This window comes from Artibeus jamaicensis, unplaced genomic scaffold (genome assembly GCF_021234435.1).
Source record: "Artibeus jamaicensis isolate MK-2021 breed Jamaican fruit bat unplaced genomic scaffold, CSHL_Jam_final scaffold_369, whole genome shotgun sequence".
Lineage (NCBI taxonomy): Eukaryota > Metazoa > Chordata > Mammalia > Chiroptera > Phyllostomidae > Artibeus > Artibeus jamaicensis.
The window spans coordinates 6,226,573-6,251,228 of NW_026522042.1; the positions used below are offsets into that span (position 1 = coordinate 6,226,573).

General features: G+C 44.7%; 1 protein-coding gene across 6 annotated transcripts in view; it reads right to left on the minus strand.

Moving 5' to 3' along the window:
• The window catches only part of NNT (nicotinamide nucleotide transhydrogenase), a 78,531-nt gene extending 55,038 nt beyond the window's left edge, over positions 1-23,493 (minus strand). The window contains exons 1-8 of one of the 6 annotated variants that reach the window (XM_037164644.2): positions 22,999-23,089; positions 18,860-18,980; positions 18,506-18,709; positions 13,518-13,747; positions 10,598-10,815; positions 7,217-7,304; positions 5,183-5,271; positions 1,380-1,567 (exon numbers count right to left, since the gene is read on the minus strand). In XM_037164644.2, coding sequence (XP_037020539.2) covers positions 1,380-1,567; positions 5,183-5,271; positions 7,217-7,304; positions 10,598-10,815; positions 13,518-13,747; positions 18,506-18,662 — 970 coding nt within the window. In that variant the 5' untranslated portion in view covers positions 18,663-18,709; positions 18,860-18,980; positions 22,999-23,089. Of the gene's footprint in view, positions 1-1,379; positions 1,568-5,182; positions 5,272-7,216; positions 7,305-10,597; positions 10,816-13,517; positions 13,748-18,505; positions 18,710-18,859; positions 18,981-22,714; positions 22,820-22,998; positions 23,090-23,252; positions 23,332-23,399 lie in introns of those variants that run through there. The other 5 variants (XM_053657416.1, XM_037164672.2, XM_053657417.1 and 2 more) reach the window with 5 other exon arrangements.
• Positions 23,494-24,656: the final 1,163 nt, after the last annotated feature.

Sequence of the window (24,656 nt, forward strand, 5' to 3'; positions counted from 1 at the left end):
CCTCATTTTTACACTCACTGCGTCCTCAGTGGGCTCAGCCCTGTGACCCCCCTGCCTGGCTGCTCTTCCAGCCAGCTCTGGAGGGGTGTCTGGAGAGACCAGCCCACCTATCGGGCATCACCAGAACACACAGAAACTCAGAGGTATGATAAACCTCCTGCCCCTGGGTCTATCGTAGCCAGATTTGGGGGGAGACAGGGGGGCAGAAGAGACCTTCTCCTCCCCCGGGACCTCATGACAGAGCAACCTCTAATCATCCACAGTTCCCTAGAGAAGGTGAGGCTCCTCTGGTGTATCAAACATGAGAAACCCCATAAGTTCTCATTACACGGCCCCCTTTCTTACAGAAAGGAAAACACTTCGAGTCGGCACGGTATTCACTGTCCAGTAACACAAGGACAGGCAGAGAGGTAAGACCGTAAAAGGTGGGATGTAAAAGGCGCTAGATCAAGCTAGTGTTTATTAATGAATAAGTGCTTATTGGTTTGACATCTATCACTCATCGAGTGCAAACTATTCTTTAGAAGAGGCTGTAGTAATGGACCGGAAAATAATGCCTGACATCGAAAAAGTTCACAATTTGGTTGCAAAGACCAAACGTGTGAACAGAAAAAATGGCCAAGTGAGAAAGTGCCATATCCTTAAGTGAGAAATATGCAGGGTCCAGCAGAAAGGCCCGAGTGTGGCTGGTCAGGCAATGAGAGGGGCGTCATAATTTACAGACTTACTCTGAACACTTCACCTAAACTGTCACAGGGTATGCTTGAGTATGATCTTGTTATGTTACAGCACCCCATGCCTGCGATTTTGTGATAAAAAAGGGGGACATTGTTTGTGCCGGACCTGAATATACTGGAAATTCCATAAATAAACACACATGAAGCTCCCCTCTCTTTCTCTCACACATATGGGAAAATGATCATCATAATATTCATAATTACAGTCATCTCTGGCGGGACTCCAGATCTGCACTTTTCCTCCATAGTTTTCAGTACTGTTTGAATTTCCTACAATAAACAGGTGGCAGCATACCAAAGAGAACTCTATATACATCAAGGATGTATATAGAGGAAATTATGTACAAATATAATCTATTTTATGTACAAATAAACGTACCTGTGTTCAAAGAACGTGATCTGTGAACACAGATAAAAATATACAGAAAAAAAGACTGGAAGCAAATATACCAAACCATCAATGATCATTTTTCTCTAGGGGCTGCCACAGTTTGGTCTTTTCTGACTCTTGTGCACTTTCTCATGTTCTAGACAGCAAATTGAGCTTTACTTGAAGAAATTCAAATGTGAAACAATGACTGACCCTCCCTGGAAGATGTCCCCAGCCACAGCGCCACGGCAGGGCCAGGGGCTGGCACACACCTGGAATGAGGGCGGTACTGATGAGAATGTCCACCTCCTTGCACTGCTGAGCAAACAGCTTCATTTCAGCCTCGATGAACTCCTTGGACATCTCTTTGGCGTATCCTCCTTGTCCCTCACCAGATTCCTTCACGTCCACCTCTAAGGGCTCGGCACCCAGAGACTTGAACTGCTCCAAAGCTGCAGCTCTGGGATCGTGGGAGGGAAAGCAGAGGTTGTGTTAAGGCCTTGATACAGACTCCAGATCCTCGGTGCATTTTTTTTAAAAGAAAAGGTTTTATATGTTCAGAAAAGTGCAGACTTTCTTTGATGCCTCTGACTGGACTGTTGCAGTGTTTTTCTAAAGGGAGGTAATGCTTTTTATGATGATTTTTTTTTTGACACAAAAGAAACTAGAGAACCTCTTTGTCAAATGACAAAAGGAATCTCACTCTTTCCACCTCCAGTAAAGCCACCATGCACTGTGAGGCTCCCCGGTCACTGACGATGAGCAATCTGACCGACACTAAGATTGGACTTCATTCAAATCACTCAAGTGGAGGTTTTCATTGGCAAATGCTCCAATTTATGGGGACTTGTCTCACGTGAATAACTCTTACTTAAACATATTTTACCGGAATAATTTTGGCCCCAAGTGCAAATTAAACCGTGTTTGAAAAAAGCTACTTGTCAATGGTATAAATGTAGAGTCAATATGTTCAAATTATGTAAAAATACATTCAATTTAAGTACATATAAAAAACATTGTGGCCATGCATTGCGTACCAGCTGGAAAACTGGAGCCACCAAAGACCTCAGCTCTGCGGTGCTCACCTGGCCCACACCCGTCCTGCAGCGGATCCCAAACTCCCCCAGTGGCAACAGTCACCCCAGCTCCCTGGTGAAAACTCAAATTCCCAGGCGCCTCCCCAGACCCATTCAATTACAACCTCCAGCAGTGGGTTTGGAAGTTATTCTTGCCACGGGGGGACTTCGGGAAACTGTGGTCTGAGCCCATCAGTCCCTGGCAACTGTCCTGGTCAGGAAGCAGATCCAAAGGGCAGGACACAAAGGGCAGGGCAGGACATGGCTGAGCAAGAGGATCTGTCCCTTTCTGCTGGCACACGGGGGGGGGGGGGGGGGGTCTGCTGAAGCCCAGAGGAGCCAGAAAGACCCTGGTCCCGGCCAGCACATGGAACTACTGCCTGGGGCCTTCCCATGAATTCCCATGGAGGAGAAATGATATATTTTATGATAACTGAAGCCAGTTTGAATGGGTGTCTGCTACTCCTCACAGCCAAAGGGATACAGCTCTTTAAACAGTTTAATAAGAAATCACTACTATTTTTAATAAGATTCATTCAAAATGATATGCATGTACCCGTGTGTGAATGTACATAAATATATATCAAATGATCCCGATTTCGTTCCAAAGATATCAAAAAATATCAAAAAATATCAAAAAATCATTAGCAATTATATCTGGCAGATAGAATTATGAAAGTTATTTTTATTTTCTCCCTTATGTTGCTCTGTATTTTTCAATAATGAACGTGTATAATTAAGTACTCAATGCCATTTTAGAATCTCTGCCCTCAAAATAATCTCACAGTTTTACAATATTATATCTCAATATTTAAGATGTGAATACCTTTTGATGCAAAAATTCCAATTCTAGGCATTTATCCTGAGGAAATGATGAGCTATCTCCAAATACACCTGTTCATACACACACACAACACACACATACATGATGGAATCCTATGCAGCATTAAAAGTATTTACAGGTAAAGAGCTTCAGAATCCACTGTTAAGTAAAAAGAGTTAAACGTACTATTAGTAAAATCACATTTTAGTGAGTGTGTGGGAAAGGGAACAGGTACTAGGACACCAATAGTCACCTCCAGGTGGGAGGATTTCAGGGTATTTTAGTTTCACTTTGTGTACTTCTTATTTTTGTGGATTAGGAAAATAAGCATGCATAATTCTTTATGATCAGAAAGTAAAGTGGGTAAGTTATGAAGTTAACATACATGTTTTTAATCATGTAAAATAGGGCTAATTAACCCTACTTTGTAGAATTATTGTAAAGAATAAACCGCAGCACATAGCACAGTGCCTGAAAGATAGTCAGCGTTTGCAACAGGCGTCTGAAGACAACTGACAGCCCTTGACCTGCCAACTACTTTTGTAAATGAAACTTCATTGGCACAAACACACACAGAGAGAAAGGTAAGGAAGAAAATGATACTTTTCTATTTCTAACTTTGTAATCTAGGCGTTAGGCAAGACACTCACTATTGTTATAAGGGGAATCTCCCAGCTATCTGAAAGAATTTAAAAATCATGCCCCATTAATATCACTGGCCAGTGTGTTATCCTTAGGTTTTTAGATGTTTAACTAAAAATATACATCATTCGGTTTCCCAAAAAGAATTTATAATCAAGTATGTTCTCTAATACATTTGGATTACATATTTATAATATGATACCAACCCCCAGTCTCGAAATAGTTATTCATGAACTACTCTTGGAAAAGTATTATATCAGTTAAATTGCTTCCTTCTTCATTGTGTACTTGAAGTACCTTAATGAAGGTAAATAAAAATGGAGTTAAACAACAGCTATATTCTAGCTGTTTTTTCTATACACAATCTAAACCAATGATCTCAATTAATAAGTTCTCAGTAGTTAACCCAACACCAAGTTTCGAATTATCTCTTAGTCAAGTAAAATATATACATTTCCATTTTAAGAACATTGCCCACTACAGTGAGGACTTGAACAACCTGCTCTCCCCAGGCTTGGGGGCCTTCCAAAACTTCACATCAGCAAACACCAAAAATTAAAAGACAGGACTGATGGTATGTGTAACTCTGGCTCTCCTCGGCCCTCGTCCTGGTGACCTTGGAAATGCCTTTTCCTGTTTCTGCAGGACAGCTTTTTATTAGCACATCACTTCTTCAGATCCCCGGAGAGCACTGTGAACCATATTCTACAGAACACTTTTTACTCTGAAAAGTCACATCCTTTCCACCCCTGAGTGGTGGTAAATTTTTCTGATCATTCTATGTTGCAGATCAGCAGTGGTATTATTCCTCCGCTGACCTCAGCTGAAAATAAGTAACTCCAAGTTTCAACCTCGAGGAAGAACTAGAACACAAATGACAACAATATTCAATAAGCATTTAATGAAATCCAGTATCTAGTGTCTTCTGAAAGAAAGATTAATTTAAATGGAACTTCTCTTTAACAAAATTCTAGGAAAATGTTGATATGTCCACTTTAAAGAACTATGCAATGAATACGAACAAGTACTTTTGCCTAAGGATTCTGCTGTTGCCCAATCAGCTTTATCTGCGTCTATCCAATCAATGCAGAGCATGCCCCTCACACACACCCCCCAGTCTATTCTCTAAGGTGTCTCCTATGCTCCTTCTTCAGGCTCACAAACATCTTTGTTCACATCCAACCTGATGCCAACTCATTCTGAGCAGAGATAGGGCACAGGAGAGCAGGACGTTAGAAGCTGAGCACAGAGATAACTCTGGTCCCATGTCTAATCCACATGAAGAAAAAAACTGAGTGTGAGCTTTCAATCCTTTTGTTTTGTGGTGGTTGTTTTTTTTTATTATGTCTGCTGTACTGAGTCTCGGTCTTTAAATGTTTTCCACTAAGGAATACATTTTCACTTTGAGTTAACTTTGAAAAAGTGGGCACATTTTAAAAGGTTTCCATGAGCTCCTTAAACTAATAAATTCCATGAAAAGCATCCCCCTGAAATGTGTTCTTCCCTTGACAGCCATCGCCAGGAAAGCACTCACCTCGTGTCGAACCCTCGCACAATCGCCCCCATCGACTTGGCTGCCCCGGCAGAGGCGAGCCCGGCAACACCCCCGCCGATTATCAGGATCTGGGAAGGAAGGCAGAATGGGTACATTTTCAATCACACTCATTACCAACTGATGACGAAAACTCATCTGCTAATAACTGTTCATGCCTGATGAACAGTCAGCTTTCAGTAACAAACCAGATGGTGCTCACGGCAATGACCAGCCCTCACAGAATGTACTGAGTGGACAGACAGCTGTTTAAGCAAAGGCCACTGTTTCTTTAAAATTTATCAAAGGAACACTCCAGCAAAGGCATCAGCTGTCACCAAAAACAGCCCAACAACCAGCATCTCAGGGTAAAGCTACACCCAGCAAGGTCAGCATTATTACATGTGTGAAAGGTCAACAGGTTCTTTCGGAAAAGCTCCTGAACATTCCCAGTGCAGCATTCTGGCTCCCCCTCACCTCTCAAATGGTTGGGTTTTACTAAGCTCATAAAATGCCAAAATGAGTTTCAAAGATGGATATGACTTTGGTGAAACATCTACTCCAACCCTGACTTTGAGCTCAAATGCTTCTGAAAGGAACAGCAGGTAATCACCGCCTAATTTTGACCCATTCTGAATGAATTATACCTGAAATACAAAGATTAAATGTCATTAATCTCCCTAACCACAGGAGGCTCAGAGCCAAGGAAACCAAAGAATTCCTCAGACACAAGAGTCTGCCCTGCCTTCTAAGAAACAAAATGAGAACAACTTTGTCTCCGGTGTGGAATAAGCCATCAGAGAAAAGCCCTATTATGCTTCCCAGTCAAGTGAAGGCAACTCCTTGTTGAGGGAGGGAGAGAGGGTGGGAGAAAAGAAAGAACACAGAGAAAGAACACCACCCACAGACACAGGGAAGCTGACAGACTCCTACACAACCCATCATGCCCACCCCCCCTTCCCCGCTGTCAGAACACTGGACTGGTCCAATGGTGCTCCAGTGACCCCGGGCAGCGTCTCAAAAATCCTCTGAGTTGCTCTTACTGGTGATGGTTTGTTTTGGATTTTTCTTAGAGGGGGTGGGAGGAGGGGCACGTGTCTACAAAGGGGACAAAGAGGGACCAGAGGGGACAAACAGCTCTGGCAAAAAGACCCTACAATTTGAAAGAGGGAATGGCACTAGAATAAAGAAGTGTAACCTTACAAGAGGAATATACCCTTTCTCTCTTGAAACACTTAACACTTTCTCCACCTGACCTGTGTTTAAAGCAATTAACTAACTCGATTTCTCAAAGCGGCTGTTGTCTATTTCATTTTCCTAGGTGATTCGTTTTGTGCAAGAACGTTGGATTCATAATGACGGAGCACTTAAAAGCATGGTGCCCGTGTGCACCTGCGCCCCACGGACAGGTACGCTCTGCAGGTGGATGACAGCAATGAGAGTCCTGCTCCCTGTACCATCCAAGGTGCTCATGTGGTCACTGTGTGTAGGAAGGGTTGGGGGTCACCACGTAACTGCTATCACCTGGCCACCCCCACCTCTCAGCCCTCCACTCTGCTCTCAGTTCAGATTAAAGAAACTGCACCCTCCCCCCTGCCAAATATCCTGATTACAGCACCTCCGTCTCCTGTCCTCGTGACCCAAAATTAGACATAAAGGGAGAAAACCAAAACAATCTTCTCAATGAACCAAAATGTCACAATAATTGGGAAATCAAGAATTTGCTGAATGGTATCTTGAAGCTTTTTCTTTAAATAGTAATAAATGGGAAACACAGAACAAGTTATCCAAAATCCCTTTAAGAATTCAAGGAAATCAAAACCAGAAAAGAGACTAGAATGTGTACGAATGTCAACGATCTTTTTTTTCAAGCAATCTTAAGCAGCTCTGAGGCCCCACCACACATCTGTACAAGCCACAAAGGTCATCGGTGCAGCGGTTACATAACAAGCTGGGAGAATAGCTGTCTTTTAAAACCCTACACACCCTCGCCACTAATGAGCTCCTACTAAGAGAAATGTGCCAAGTTTCACCTACCTTCGCCGGAGGGACTTTCCCTGCAGCTGTGATCTGACCGGTAAAAAAACGTCCGAAATGATTTGCTGCCAGTACAACAGCCTTATAACTTAAAAAAAAAAAGAAAAGAAACAAATGCATGAATAATTCCATAAAGCGAAAGATGGTAGGCTCACACATGCTCATAAGTCATCCATTATAACTGAATCGTCAAAGAATAATAGCTAACGTTTTATAGAGTACCTACTATGTGTCAAAAACGGTTCTAAGTGCTATAGATACACTTACGCCTTTACCCTTCACAACAATCAGGTGCATATGTACAATTATTATCTTCATTTACCCTTCACAACAATCAGGTGCATAGGTACAATTATTATCTTCATTTACCCTTCACAACAATCAGGTGCATAGGTACAATTATTATCTTCATTTTGCAGGTAAGGAAACTGACACCCAGAGAGATGGAGAGACCTGCCCGAGGTGCCTCAGTTCGTGAACAGCAGAGCCAGAAGGCTAACCCAGCATCCACCCTACAGAGACAAATTTTTATCCTTGATGTTCCCCACCTTCTTTATAACAAATACTGCAGAAGGTCAGTTATGATTGAAAAAAAAAGAAAGACAAGAAAATGCTCACAATGCTTTTCTTTGGATGCTAGGACCACAGGCATTTCAAACCTTCTGTTTTACTTTATTAGAGTGGCTGAACTTTCTTTGGTGATGATACAGTATTTATAGAACAGGAGGAAAAGTTTAAAATTAAAAAATTAGTTTTGCTATATGCTTGTATATAATAAAATTCCAACTCCAACCTCAGAAGAAAAATAGAAAAAAAAATGACTCCCTTGATCTATACTGGTTGAAAGCAGGGATTCTGAGATGGAGGGGCCTCAGGTCACAGAGTCCTCCCGCTGACTGGGTGACCATGGGCATGTCTCCTTAATGCTCTAACCCTTGCTTTCCTTGTGTATGAATTGGGGACAAAAAGAGCATCTCTCAGGGTTGCCACGAGGACCCAAAGCTTGTCACAATAAGTGCTTGGTAAATATTAGTGTTTCTAGCTAAATACACGCCCCATGCCATAAAAACTAGTAGAATATACCATCTTTTCCTTAACAGGATAATTTTAACACATCACACAAATTTCACTGTCATACCATTTTAGACCTAAAAGACACTTTTACACATTCTCACTCAGTAACACACACTCTAGCTTCATATTATAATACAACTATTTAATGGTAAGCTCCACCTGCTAGCTTACAATAAAACCTTTGCTTAATCATATTTTTACAAAACAAATATTACTGGTCATAATAATTGGTGCAAAAGCATGCACTGTTTTAAGTTAAATTATATTAAAAGCCAGAAAATAATATTTTAGAGACTACATGATTTGTTAGTCTATTTCTGAATCCAAGTGATAGAAATTCTCAAACATGACAAACCAAACATGACAAAGAGTCAAAGGCCACTGTAAGAAATTTGGAATTAAAGTTTTAAAAGATGCCGTTGCTACACTGAAAAACATAACAGAGTTGATTGCACAGGAAATGCACAAGAAAACACTGATGGTGGGAAAAGGTGAAAGTGGGCTTGTCTTTGGTGAGAGCGACAAAGCTCAGAATCCACATCAATGAACTGGAAGGAAAGTGTCTTCAACATAGTGTGGCAGTGTGTGTATGTATGTGTGTGTGTGTATGTATGTGTGTGTGTGTGATTTAGACAGAAAATGACTTACCACACATTGTGTGACAAGAATACTAGATAATACATCTCAGACTATACCCTTTGCACATGTCAGCTGAGGACATGAGTAGTGATTCTTTAAGTTGTGTTCCCTGGGTCCCCACAGGTTCAAATTCCATCCAGCCCAGGGGCCCTAGGGGGTGGGCTAGAGAAGGGACATATTTCTGCACACCCCTCCACCCAGCTAAGACCACTCCGTCCTGAGTGGGCTTGTTTCTATTACCTCATCGCACTTCATTTGCTCAAAAGATTCTGCAGCTAAAAACCACCAGTCTACAGCTACTGGTTTTGATAATCTTTCCCAAATGTACATTTCACATGACAGCATCAACAGCGCCCTTAAAAGTTTACATTGTACATTTTCTATATAAAAGTTTAAGTCCCTCATTGCAAAACTTTTCTACAAACTAATATGGCAAACATTTATTTAGTTCCTTTATATATAATATATATCACAAAAAATACCTTTAAACCAACCATTTGCCATATTACATTAAGAACAACGAATGTGTTTTCGCTTTGTCATTTTACTTTATCGATCTCATTTGCATCTCAAGTGAACAGCTAAAACCCAAAGTAGAGTCTGTGGCATATGACATGTGACACCTAAGATAAAAACCTAAGAAAACTTTCAGCTCGTGCGCCAGGCTTTATTCGAATTATTCTTCTTATCATGAAACGTCTTTTTAAACATTGTCATTTGTTGGTGCCTCACTCATATTAGCAAACTGTCACTACTAGTAGTTTTCATGTTTAAAATCTCATCCAGCTACTTTCTTAGATGAGCTGATTTCACAGGCATCCTCCGATTTCCAGATCCTTCCCACGCTCCAAGCCGAGTGAGCACCACGCCCCACTCCCGGGGCTGTTCCCATCCCTCCCCAGCGGCAGGCAGGACCACGCAGGGCCCGATTCATCACAGCAGACAGGCCCTAACCAGGACGACTCTCCACCCAGCGCTCCAGGCAGCAGACTCAGTGCGTCAGTGCCGGACCGCAAATGAAGCTTTTCACCCTCTTGGCCATACAGGTCGGAGGAAACAGTTCGCTTACAGTGCAGACATTTCCCCTATCAAGTATTTTATGAATTTACTGGAGCAAAACCTAATTAAAATGCTGAAATCTGCTACTATTTATCTACTAGATCAAAACATAGGAAACTGCCAATATCCAACCATTTTTGGCCTATAAAAACAGCAAATTATGTTAACGAAGCTCAGTGGGGTAATCATTTCACAACGCATAACATGATTCTACATGTTCTCCTTAAACTTCCACAGTGCTGTATGTCAGTTGGACCCCAATGACCCTGGGGAAAAAACAGTTCTTTCAACCTAACGTATACATGTATGCACCCACAGATGAAACACAGCCAATGCCTCTTACAAACGATCGGTCAGTTATTTCCTTTCCTGGGAAGAAATACTCCTTGCCTTCTACCCATGACGATTAAAAAGGCGCATATAACATGGAGAACCATTTCCTATCTGAGGACTGGGAAACAATAAAATGAGTCTTAACCATTTCAATGCACTCTCCAAATGCTACAGTCTCCAGCCATGGCTGCAAGCAAAGTCACTGGAAGAGAGAAGAGCTAGGAGAGCGTGTGCTCGCCCCTCCGGCTGGGCCCCGTGGAGACAGAAGAGACCTACCCGGCGATGTTGGCCATGGAGCTCAGCGCGTCGTACCCCTGCGCAATCGTGACTCTTGGGACCTGGTCCATCGCTAGAACGGTGGTTTTCCTTTTAGAAAGTTTGTCTAGCAAGTCTGGATTCTGGGCCGGATAAATAAAGCTAATCAGCGTTCCCGAGCTCTTTAAAAGGTCTGCTTCATGAGCATTTAATTCTGGATTGAGCATGGGGGCTCGCACCTGAGGAAAAAGTCAAGTCACTGATTAGAAATGCAAATACCTTTATGACCTTTTTTAAGTAAAAAAGATGATTTGAATAATATGGCAGGACAGAAACAATACTCCGGAAGTGATCTTTCGGCAATGAATTTCTAACTAAATTCCTACACAAGGGTAAGGCACTGGGACTAGTTTGACAATGAACTACAGGGCAGAGGAAACACATGCAGGTTCTGCAATGAACCTGTCCTCCCCAAAGCTGTGGCTCTGGTATGACTAAGGGACATTATAACACGCAGGACGTTTTGGTTGTGTATTCAAAGATTCAATGCTTCTCACTTCGAGAAGCATAAACATTTGGGGTATTGAGAGGTTAAGAACATTATAAGCTAAAATCTCCTAGTCATATGTATAGATTTATATCACTAACACTCCAGATGAATTCAGGGTCTGGCAGAAGTAACGCCTGCCTGGGTGTGGTGGGTAGGGTAATAATAGGGGTGTAATAATTTATAGTTTTATTTTCAACATTTCACCTAAAATGTCATATGGTGTGCTTGAGTGTGATGTTGTTATGTTACAGAATTATATGCTTATGGTTTGTAATAAAAGCTTCTGCAACATAAGAGGGGCATCACTTGTGGCAGACCCTGTATTTATAGACAGATGAAATCAAAGTATCACTGAATTGGGTGTAAGCAAAAAGCTACAATAAACTGTTTTGTCACTTATGTTACTTAAAGTATCAAGTCAGTCAACAAATACTCCACATACTTGAAAGTTCCAAATATCCACATTTTCAAGGCACTTTTAAAAAAATATTTTATTTATTTTTAGAAAGAGGAGAAGGGAAGGAGAAAGAGTGGGAGAGAAACATCAATGTGTGGTTGCCTCTCATGTGTCCCCTACTGGGGACCTGGCCTGCAACCCAGGCATGTGTCCTGGCTGGGAATCAAACCAGCTACCCTTTGCTTCACAGGCCCGTGCTCAATCCACTGAGCTATGCCAGGCAGGTTAAAGGCACAATTTTCAAATTCCATTTTAAAAGGGCTTTAAAATGTGTTTCATATCCGAGATTAAAATCAACCTTCAGTGAAAGGTTAGCTCCCAGTTCACAGTAATGTTTTTAGGCGAGTAAGCATAGGGAAAAAAAAAAAGACATCTCCGGGACTTAGGTTTTAAGAGGAAATAACAAACACAAACCCTGGGCCAATGCTTTCATCCGCATCTACCTCCGAGACACCTCGATCTGCTCCTCCCGTTCAGATGTTGATCTGGTCCTGCCTGTGAAGTTGGTTTCTGAAGTTTAATGAAGACTCTCAGACAAGGTCTACCTTTCCTCAGTGAGGGTCTATAATGCACCTTTAACAAACATTAGAGGACAACTTTGAACTGACGCTACTGGCCGCTATGGATGGATGCCCAGCGGAGACTGTTGACACCTGAGCGAGGTAAGCCAACAGAATGCTCCCTTGAACGTGATTTGTAGGTCACTAGTTCCTCAGAAAGCTAATAACCTTGACTCAAAAGAGAGGCCCAGGCTCAAGCGGTTCATCAAGGTGAGGACAATGTCCCTGTATTACAGGGTTTTCCAGTGCCTTGAACACACTGGCTCACCGGCAAACTCTAAAAGGAACACAGCATTTCCAGACTTATGTGCGCCCTCCTACACCTCTTTGGTAAGATATCTCAAAAAGTTTTGGTCCCTAAAGCACACATTAGAATGGGTTACACTGACCTTTCTATTTTTCCTAAGCTCTTTTACTCTAGACCAAGTTATATCACCAAGTATCTGTTTGCACACCTAAACACTTTCAAAGCTTTAGCTAAATTACAATTTATCACCCAGCCATACATTTTACTATTTATATTCTAAGGGGGAAAAACATGGTTTTGTGTCTTTTGGAAGAACCACAATTTAACCCTATCAAGATATGCAGTGGACTTTATGTTAAAAAAACAAACAAACAAGAAAACCTATCCGATTGACTCCTGAGAAACTAATACAAAAAAAAAAGCTGATCTTTCCTAAAAAACTGAGTTCATTTTAACCTGATAATCACGCTCATACACTCTATACTTCCCTGTTTGCCTTGGCTGCAGAAGGCTTAGGATTCAAGTTTATGTTCAACGCTCAGGACCTATGCCAGATTAGAAATGCAGTCTTTCTTCATTTCCCTAGATGATTTTTTTACTTCAGAGTTATTGCTCGACTTCTCCAGCCTGTAGATTTCTACTACACACTGAGACCTTTTATTAAAGTAAATATAAAGTAAGGCTACTCGCCACTCAGGCCAGTGCTGCTTTCCCCAGAACAGCCCTGCCCTTTCTAAAAATAGCACTGACGTCAGTGAAATCACTGTTCCTTCAGAAGATCACCGTACATTCAGTCCCAACAGGAGTCCCACAATTTCTATTTTAGTAGCAGTTAAATCCCTGTGGGGAAACATACGAACTGTGGAGTGCGAATAACCTGAGCTAATCAAAAGAGAACTTGCACATGGCAAATGTGAAGCGGAAAATCATTTTTTCTCTTCTCGTAATTAAACAGATCACGTGGCCTGAACGTGAAGAATAGTCCTGACAGGCAGCCATGTCCTTGAGAAAAAGGCATCGTTTGAAACTATGAAACGCTATACCAACATACAACACCAGTTCATCTTTCTGTGGAAAGATTTTGAGAAGTCAGCATGCCATAAAAAGAGGGGGAAAGAAATAATTACTTTGACCACCAAATCAGAGGCCAGCACTTCCTTGGTCCCCTGGATCTGGGCGCCGGCTGCTCTGTAGTGATCGTCTGAGAACTTGGACGCCTCACCGGCCCCCGACTCCACAACGACATTGAAGCCCTGCTTGACCAGGGCCTGGACGCCGGCAGGGGACAGGGCCACTCGCTTCTCATTTTGGAAAATCTCCTTGGGGACTCCCACGGTCAGTTGCTTATATGGAATTCCTACAAAGCCCAAAATAAGAAAGAAAGAAGGAACATTTGGTAAAAAAAAAAAAAAGTTTCAATAACAGTTCATAAAATAGATATGAGCAATCTCTTCAAAATACCCTGTCCAGACAAATGACTGCTCAGAATAATGTTCTTGATTCAGAATCATGGTCCTTTGACCTTCTTTCAATTGATAAGAAGTTTTTATGCCCACTCTCCTGAAAATTCTAAATATTTTATTTAACCAAATGCCTCTCTTCAAGGTACGTGATGGCTTATTTTATTCTTACGGAAAAAAAAATGGGTTGAGAGACCACTCAACATGCTAACCCCACTCTTCAAATTAACCCTCTCAGGTTTATGGTCTCCTTGTTCTTACTTTGAAGGAAGACAGACGAGTAATTAGCTGTTTTGAAGACCAAGCCTATACTGGACACCCAAAGTTACCCTCCTGGCATTTTGGCCACAGGTCATGCCTCGTTGATTCCCAAGTGATGTATCCAGAGACCTTACATTCTCAGCCATGACTCATTAGACCCAGGGACCAGCAGCTGGGCCAAAGGTAATAGTCTCCAGGCCAGACATGATAAAACTGGCAGCCGACAAGGTAACAGATACAGGAGCTTTGCCAGGGGCCACCCTATGCTGGCCAGTGACCACCCACCCAATCAGGTCCTCTGTCGAGATGTTTGAGGAGAGACCCGCAGAAAAGGCAGAGGGAGTCGAATAGTGTGGCGGCGACCAGGGAGCACAGCCGCGGGGTCAGCAAAGGGGGGTGGGCTCGAGGCAGTGGGAACAGAAATATCGGCAGTGGAGAGGCAGGGAGAGAAGGTAAGTCACAGCCACGGAATTGAGAAGGACATCCCACTCCTCCGAGAAGCGGCCGAAGGGCTCCCTGGGCTCCCACACGTCCCAGGAGCCCTTGCACTAAACCCTCGTCACTACATATAAGTGGGCAGGGTTCCGTGTGATGCAGAGTTAACACACTCACGCGTGGCTCAGACCAGCTTTAGCTCAAGTACATAGTTTCTTCTGTTCTTGTATTCCACAGGGGCACACGCAGGGTTTTTTTAATGAACAGGATTTGCTTCCACATAAATCTTACTGAAGTTTAGGAAATCTAGCAAATCAAATGATCTCTACAGAGTAACTAACTTACTGAGACCTTAGAGAGCTTATGTCAGCCTAGAAATATCTGCATTTGAACAGCCGTAGATTCCACGGCACTGAAGCAGTGATAATGGAGAGGAAACTCAAGGCAAATATACACTGCACCTTACACTTTACTTGAAGGAGAGGCAAATAGTGAAAAGCCGGCAAATATTCCGGACTAATGTACAAAATTAAATCACAGATACTCACCTAGAGTTCACTGATGTAACGATCTCGATTATCTAGGCCCTACATACCATACATCAAAGAAGATACAATCAAAGAAAGACAATCAAGATCACATCAAAAGGATTTAGGAAACAACTTGAAATGGCCAGATATGACAAAATTTGAGCATCGAAAAGAATAATTAATTGCAACACAGTAAAATACATCCAAGGCCCTGGCTGGTGTGGCTCAGTGGATGGAGCACCGGTCTGCAAACTGCAAGGTTGCCAGTTGGATTCCCAGTCAGGGCACATGACCGGGTTGCGGGCCGGTCCTCAGGTGGCGCTATGTGAGAGGCAACCGATCAATGTTTCTCTCACACATCGATGTGTCCCTCCCTCCCTTCCCCTCTCTCTAAAAATAAATAAATAAATCTCCAGAAGAAGAGAGAAAACAACGACTTAAAAATAAAATACATCCAAGGATGTGAAAATACATGAGTTCGTGATGATACTCAAAAAAATAAAATAAAATAAATACTTTGCAAGAGCTTCCTCGGTCAACTTCGGAGGCAGGAGTGTGTGACAGGCAGGACAACAGTCTCCCAAAGAGACCCACTCCTGATCCCCAGGACCCGGGACTACGTCGCAATACACGGCAAAGGAGAAGGGAGTTGAAGTGCAGGTGGAACTAAGTTTGCTGATCAGATGACCTTGACATAGGGAGATTATCCTGTACTACCTGGGTGTGCCCAAAGTCATCACAAGGGTCTTTAAATGAGAAAAAAGGGGGCAGAAGAGTCAGTCGAAGAGTAATTTGAAGATGCTCTGCTCCTGGCTTTGAAGATGGAGGAAGGGGCCATGAGCCAAGAAACGCAGGCGGTCTCCAGACTCTGGCAGGGTCACGGAGCCGGGGTCTCCACAAGAGGCTCCGGAAGGAGTACAGCCCTGCCCACACCTTGCTTGAAGTCCAGTGAGAGCCATTTCAGACTCAGCTTCCAGAAGTGTAAGACAATAAACTTGGGCTGAAGGAAGCCAGTTGGATTGTGATCATTTGTTACAGCGAGAATACTCACATAAGGTTTTGCCACCAAAACCAGTAGTAACGGGAAAGAATCAACACCTACCCCACCTTCCCACTGCAATCGCAAGGTGGCTGAACAGCAGAGGGAAAGTTGTGCTCTACAGAGAAAGCCTGCCTAATAAACAAAGGAGGAATGAGGGAATATCACCGATTGAAAACCCCGATGAAACCAAGGATCTAGTGAGTAATCATCAATCAAACGGCTGTGATAGCCTTTGAGGGAAAAACTGGTGGGGCTCCATAATGGATGGATCGCACTGACGTCTAAACTCACAGACTGGCCTTCCTGACACGACCCAGAGGATAGTGCACAGTGTCACCCAGGAAGCATCCTCGCAGAAAAGCCAACCCCAACTCTGATCCAGCCTTCAGATCTGGCTGAATGTTGCAGAAAACACAAGGCCCAGGGAAAGTGGGTGAACCACGCCAAGGGAATACAGCCAGGCAAACCTGGAACGTGAGAAGTTCTGTAGGGTGACAAGTGAAGTCTTCAAGAAATAAAAGGAAAAAAGAGGAGGGGAACATATAAATCAAATGGGACCTAACGACATAGCAAGCCAATACAATATGTAGACCTCGTTTGGCTTAGTACTTGGACAAAACAACTGTGCAAGGGAGGAAGGGAGAGAAGGAGAGAAAGAAAGAAAAAGATGGAAAGGAAAGGAAAGGAAAGGAAAGGAAAGGAAAGGAAAGGAAAGGAAAGGAAAGGAAAGGAAAGGAAAGGAAAGGAAAGGAAAGGAAAGGAAAGGAAAGGAAAGGAAAGGAAAGGAAAGGAAAGGAAAGGAAAGGAAAGGAAAGGAAAGGAAAGGAAAGGAAAGGAAAGGAAAGAAAAGGAAAGAAAAGGAAAGAAAAGGAGAAAAAGAAAAGAAAAGAAAAGGAAAGGAAAGAAAAGAAAAGAAAAGAAAAGAAAAGAAAAGAAAAAAAAAGAAAAGACTGAGAAAATATAAACACTGGAATTACTTTTCATGCTTTTCCATGTGATAATGAAATTGTGGTTTTATTAAGGAAAAAATAGAATGCTCATCTTTTAAAGATTAAAAAGTAATTACCTAGGAAATAGTCCAGAGTCAGAGCCTGAACAAAAATAAAGTCTCATACATAATACAGAGGTCTTGATGGCCACACATGACTCACAAGGACAACCGTCCTGTCCTCAAGGCAGTTAGTTAATTTTATACACAATTTCACCCCACTGGATAATACGGCTTTCTAGAAAACTTGTTTGAATATCTGAAGATAACACTCAGGACCCCCGGGCGCAGGTGTCCTGAGCAGGGTGACTCGGCACATGAAAACGAGCGGCTGTGGCATCTATTACAGGCAGACAGGAGAATTCCCAGGCCCAGGAACTTAGGGTCCTTAATGTACAACAAGCAGCCTGTGAACCTAAATTTAAAAGGGCCCCCAGGTATCCATCCTGTCCCCCCACCTTATGAACCAAATGTCACTTTTAGATGAGAATGTTGCCATCTGGAAAGAAGACGAGATGTCCACATGTCCCTGACCACTACAACTGGCCACCGTCTGAGGTCTGGCCAGTGAGAGGCAGACCAGAGTGCCGGCGTGGTCTCTGGGTGACACGCTCACAGGGATCTGTCTGACCGTGCTGAGAAGGGCCCCCTTTAGCCTTTCCTCCTTCTGGCCTGCACCCCAGAACAGAAGGCGGGGGAGGTGCGGCAGTTCTAGCCTTGTAGACCACCCACCGGAAGGCTCCAGGTGCTACCCTGCCTGAGCTGGGAAGCCAGTGACAATTTCTGAGCAGAAGATGAACGTCACTGTCACACAGAGAACAGACTGTGGGGGGGACAGAGGTAGAGAGCCCAGAGATCCTTCAGAAAAGTAGCACAGGAGTCGAGGTGACAGGTGACGGGGGCTGGGCCCGGAATGGTAACAGTGCAGACGGTGAGAAGGGGACAGGCTCTCGAGACCAGGGACAGCTGGGAGCACCTACAGGGAGCATCTAGGGCAGAAGTCCGAGGGTTAGGGCCCGAGCACCTGAGACGAAGCTGCCACCTGCTGAACGGAGAGACGCGGCTGCAGAAGAATTCGCGCGCTCCGTCCCTCCGTCCTGGGTGCAGGTGAGCCATTCATGGCAGGGAAGGGGCTGCCAGGAGAAGGGGTCACCATGGACGCTAACTCCCAGGGTTCGACTCTACTGGCTGGCCCTTTTTCTTATTCTATCAACTTCCCTTCTCCATTAGCACTGACAATCTGGAACTTCTGTACGTGGAAAATATAAGAAAGTACTCAGAATGATCACTCGCGAGCACCGGGCTGTAACACATGGAATTTCCTTTTCTCAGCCATTAGGAGACGGTTCGCTCCCACCACTCAAAGGCTCGTTCCATGTACATTGAAGTGAGACCTTACCTTGATTTACAGGGGATTTATTCCACAGCGCCTGATGAGTATGAAATGTTCGTAAAAACTCCTTCTTCCCAGGTAGAACCTTACAGGACCCAAAACCGCTAAGTAAAGGACACGAACAGCCAGTGACCACTGTTTTCAGCAGGTTCGCCATGTTCATACGAGCTCCCGACCTTCCGAATCCCCAATTTTCTTGAAGGTAAATCACTAAGAGGAAAGAGGATAAAATATTTATGTGCCGAAAAAATATACTTTCTTTTGAACATCAAAAACATAGAAACATACTTCTCCAAAGAGCTGGGAATAAGTTATACGTGGAAACCTACGATGAATTTCTTTGCCGAGTCTTTTACTCACAGAAGTTTGTTTCCAGTTCAGGTATTTAGAACATGCAATCCACTTCCCCACTTAAATTGTAATTATAACTCATATTCCGTTCCGAGCCTAGTCACATGACTCTAGTTGATTCTTAATGTAGCTGGAAAGTAAAAATAAAAATGCTATAGAGCCAGTCTCGTCTTCCACGAAAGTTATTTCTAAGTCTGCACGTCCAGCAAAAATTGCATGTAATGCAAGTTACCCTTAGTTTCCCTTAAACTGACTGAAGCACCACGTTGTACAGAAACACAGCTTCCCGTTCCGTGTAGCCGGCTGCTTGCTCATCCTGTGAAAATCCTCAAACTGAGACTGAATGAAGACGCAGGTTCAACAAGTACACCTCGCAAGAAAATTAAACTCGTGTGGGATATGACTCCAATTTTAAAAAAGAGGGGAAAATTCCAGCTTGGGCTTGCAGATCGGGGTGTGACTCGGGGTGTCCTCTGCCTGTGGTGCTCACAAGCGGCCACTTCTCGCCAGCTCGAACTAGGCTGGGTGCAGCGTCATTGACCTTTGCTGTTACTGACCTAGGCCTCAGTGGCCACCTTCCCTGCTCTCCATAGCAGATTCCCAGGGGTTCATGGAAGGCCCCCCCTCCACCCCCAGGATTCCCAAAGTTCCCCATCCTTCTTTCTTTTGCTTCCGAATTGGGACAAAGCAGAGGACCTGAAACTCTGTCAGTCGTGCTCCGCTGACGCTGCCAACTGTGCCTCACACTCCATTCCACCATGTGGGCCCCTGAGGCACCCAGCACCCAACCACAGGTCACTCCATACACATTTCCCCAGCCTCCCAAGGAAGAAGGGTCTAGCTCCTTTTTAATTTCAGAACTGCTACCACAACTTCCTAAAGCAAACTTCTTGCAAATACCAGAAAGAAACACTGAGAATGGCAATCCTCGGTCCAAACCTGACCCTTAAGAAGTCTTTAATTCAACAACTCTGCACTCAGGGCTGGGTTTCCGAGCCACTGCCACCGAGAACATCTGAAGACTCAAAGTGGTCAGGTCACAAGCTTGGAGATAAGAAGAGTCAACAAGCAACAATGCCACAAAGCAGAGTAAGGCAAGTCCAAAGTTCTCGGAGAGACCAGATGAGATAATATCCTCCTACAGAGCTCAGAAAGGAAGGAAAAAGCGTTGGAGATGGAGACGGCAATAGGAACAAAAGCTATGGCAGAGGGAGCATGCGAGATGTGTTCAGGCGTGCAAACAGAAATATATACAAATAATTCTTTGTATTTGAATGGAAGGTTTAATATTTTCAGAGTGTTTCCACATACATCATTTCCTTTCAGTCCTAAAGCATTCCTGAGTCCCATAATACCCTCCTCATTCATTCGTAGGTCACTTCTAGGGTTATCATGGCTGAGGATGGACAGCAAGTAAGTTCAATAGTCAGCCACTCATTCCAAACAGTCCCTGAATCTATGCTAAGACCCAAGGGAGATACAGAGGGAGACTGTGTCCTAGCATTGTCAATGACCTGGTCCTCCCCTAACCCTCCCACTCACCCCAGCTCCCCAACAACGCGGTTTTCTTGGGCTTGACAAGGCTTGCCCAGACCTCGTCAGCAAAGAAACAGAGCTAGTCCTACTGGAGCCCAGACACTGTCTGTCTGCCACTCACACGCTCTGACCTGAGCATGTGCCTCGATCTGCTCCTCCACGAAAAGAGCCTAGGAAGGCTGACGCATTCGGGTCTGGAAATCTTGTGATCGCCATATTTTGCCGTGTCTAAGGCATCCCTACCTGTGATGCACGCCCACATTTTTGGCCCAAACTCTCAGGGGGAAAAAAAATCTTTCATTTTCATTTTTAATTAAGTTATTCACTTACTTATATTTAGATACTTTTTTTTGTATTATGAAGGAATTTTAGCATTTATTTTTTTAACGTATTACAGTGCAAAAAATTTTCGGTAACAAATAATTACAAAACACAGGAACAGATACAAGGTACTTCAGGTACTACCCATGTATAATATGCACCCTTATTTTTCTCTCAAAAATTTAAGCAAAAAAAAATGCACATTATACACAGCAAAATATGGTAGATGAGATTCTGCAATGCTTTAAAGCTGAAGCCCTGCTGCATGGCCTGGAGTCTGGAAAGGTTCTCTTGCCTATTTGGAAAATGGTAGTTTGATGCTGAGCAGGTTCCTGGCACCAGAGGTCAACAGGGCCAGAGCCTTCAGAGGTCAATTTCTCCCCAAAATTCCACCAGCTTCAAGTTATGAACATACAGCAAAGTCGGTGATCAAGAGAAGCTTATTGTCGAGAGCAGCCCTAAGCCTAAATCGAATACAAACGACCCTGAAAAACATTCAGAGAACACATATTTGAGCCACATTCCCACAGGCTGGTACTTGTTACCAAAGAGAGTATCCCATCCCATAACTATCCAAAGACAGTAATTGTCACATTGCCCCCTCTCTTCTCGTCAAGCTCTCTGCTGTTTTATTACCCGTGTGCTTCTACAGCTTTCCAGCAACAGGGGAAACTTCACAACTCAAAACTGAAATAAAAGGTGGGGGTTCGTGTGGTATTCACAGGGCCCCCTTGAATGTAAGCTGTTTGGGTAACTATCTTCCCTCACTGATACTAAATGCCTTGAGGACAAGCACCTGAGAGAGAGGTGCCCTGAGAGGCTGAGAAGGTGCACTGTGGACTGGAAGCCCCCACTCCACACACGGTATGCCGGATGTGGGGCCTTGTCAACTTAGGCACTTAACTTCTCTATACCCAACTTCCTCACCTTTAAAATGGAAATAATAGTAATAGCACCTACCTTATAGGATTGTTGTGAACTAGTGTTACTCACTCTGGTACTACCTCTGGCCCAGTGCTTTGCACAAAACAGAGGAAGTCAACAAGTACTTTCTGACCCAGTCAGTGCGTGAGTAACTAGGGCTCGGACCCTGAAGCAGTCTCAGTGTGGGGAAGCAGTGGGGATCCGTGGAACGCAGTCTCAAAGGAGTTTCAGGAAATTTCGTTTGAAAATAAAATGCTGTGTAGCCTTGTGGAAAATTATTCCCATTAGCAAAAGCAAGCCGCCTGGGCATGCTTGATGATAAGAAAGTAATTCTAAACTGTCCATTCAGTTTTTTTTAAAAAGCAGCCGAGATTTGGAGATTTGCACGTTACAGGGGCGCGATGGAGAAGAGGGGCGTATTTCAAATAAAAGTAGCCACGCAAACCCCACCTGCCGGAATGGAGCCTGTCCTTACAAGACTCCTCAAAACAGATCACTTAAGGACTGCCCAGCATCATGGGGCGAATAAAGGACGCCTACACCCGTAAACAAGTCCTGCCTTTGCAGCGGACAAACCAACCAAGGACGAAATACCCTGCAGAAGTTCGGGCTAGCAGGCGGCGTGACCTTGCCCAAACCCACCAGTACCGCCCCTTGCTAGGCAACTAAACTGCCATCAGTTGGCATCTGCCTGGGACCGCTATTTATAACCTTCCCCCAAAGCCCATTGGCGGAGGCTGCACAATGTCATTCCGCCCCCAAAGTTCAAATCCCCCGCCTGCCCCCCGCTGCCTCTTCCTCCCTCCAGCCCAGCCCCGCTCATAGCCGCCTAGAGGTTTGCCCAAACCACCATTAGCCCTCCCTGACATACACTCACTATTTCCTCTGGACACCTATGTCTCCAGCCAGTCACCCACTCCGAATCCCATTAAGGTGCAAGAGAAATTTCGGGGCATCCAGCTGCCACCCCTCTTACTGCGCCCCTACCAAAAGTCCTCTGTGACCTCCCGCCCGTCTCCCATCTGGCTGGCCGAAATGATCCCGTGCAACTCCGGCCTCCCCATGGTGTCCCAAGACCTGTACCTGCACAGCTGCCGCCCTGTCCCCTGCTCTCTGCAGAGACCCAGTTTCAGAATCCACCTCCCGCCGGCAACAAGAGACCAGAAAGGGCGCTCATCAAGCACCGTTCTACTCCTGACCGGAGAGTCCCGCGGGCTGGCGCCGGGTCCCTGCCGACCCCGCCCCCTTCTCCTTGACAGGTCTCCGTCCCTGGGGGCCCGGACAGTCGCGCGGAGAGCCCTGCGCGCCTTCTCCAACTGCGCTCCCCAAGCTGCGCCCTAGGCGCGCACCCGCGCCGCCCTGCTCACCTCCGCGGGGAGGCCTGGCCGTCGCGGGCGGTGCTCAGGGGACCGCGAGGGGACGCCGCGCTGGCCGACCCGGGCTCGCGCCCCGCGCCGCTGAGTCTCCAACCCGGAAGAACAGCCCCAAACGGGCAGCGGCGGCCACGTGACGGCGACGCAGCACCCACCCGGCCCGCTCCCGGCCCCGCTTCCCGGCCGGGGGGACCCAGCTGCCCTCCCGGCCCGCTCCACCGATCCTCCGGCCCGCAAAGCGACCTCACCAAATGCCTGCGCAGAGCGCCAAGGCCAGGTACCCCAGAGGGCCCTGCACTGTCCTCGATGGAAGCCGAAACCTCTTTGTCTCCGCTTTCCCTCGGCCCCCCGCCCCGCCTCCGCGGTTTCCCTCTGCCGGTCCTTGTCAATCAAACCTGGAGCCAAACCCGGTGCTGAGGTTTTCAGGCTGCTTTTGACCTCTCCCTGGAGAGCCAGTTACAGACTGTGATTTCCTCTCCGGTGTCCCACCAGAACAAATAAGAGGATAATAGAACTCCGTTCTCGGTACCCGACTTCCCTCTACCTCTCCAGGAAAAATCAGAATTTCTGTAACGGGATAGGACCAAAAAGAGAGTAGAAGGAAGCCAGGGGCTGGCGAAGGGCTGGGAGGGTTGCACTGTTTTTCTGTGCTGGCCAGAGAGGTAGAGTTAAGTTCCTTGGAAAAGATATCGGGCCCAGACGATAGCACAGTCTGCAAACTCATTGTCCAAAGGGCGGCCCAGAGAACTCCACGTGCTTGGTTAATATTAATAACCATCAGGTGGAGAGGGCCCTTGGTGGGGCGTTCAGTATCCTGACCAGGCCTAGGCTGATTTCAACAAAGCTCCTAGAGGACTCCAGAACTCCATGACTTAACTGTTCTTTGCATAGAGTTCTGTTACTTAATCTGCAGACGTCTTCTGGTTGAAAGTAGGAGGAATGAAATGCAGAGTATGAAATGGCACATCTACCCTAAAGCGGAATCACCAAGCCTCTGGAAGGTATGGCACTGTTTTTTTACTTTAATTGAAATATCTAAGGTGACTGAAAGAATGGTGAATCAAAAACAGATATTCCATATTCTTAAAAAGAAATATATTACAGAGAAACACTTATACGTTGAGGACATCTCTTGTGTTTAACCTTCACAAAGGTCATTCAACTAATGGACCCTCACCTCCCTCCATACTGGGCGAAAGATTATCCTTGTCCTCAAAGCATTCCCAGAGGGGAGGAGACGCAGCCAGGTGTTTTAAAATAGTAGTGAACCACGTAAGTGCAACCGTAGGGATGGATTCAAGATGCTGCAGGTGCGATGAGTCAGGAGTAACTGATAACGGTTGAAATTAAGCTCGATTCACAACATATATAAGTCACATCATTATGCTATGTATACCTTAAATATATACAGTACAGTATGTCAATCATTTCTCAATAAAACTGGAGGGAAAACTAAGTTTATATTAATGTGTGTGTGTGTGTGTATGTGTATGTGTGTATGTGTGTGTCGGGGGTTTGCTTCTTTTCAAAGCTTAAAAATCAGTGGTTCCTACTGGGGACAGTTTTGTCCCCTGGTATTGTTACAGAAAACAACTCAGCCGCTTTCGGGTGTACGGAGTGGAAGTTTATTTTCACACGCGCAGACCCAGAGG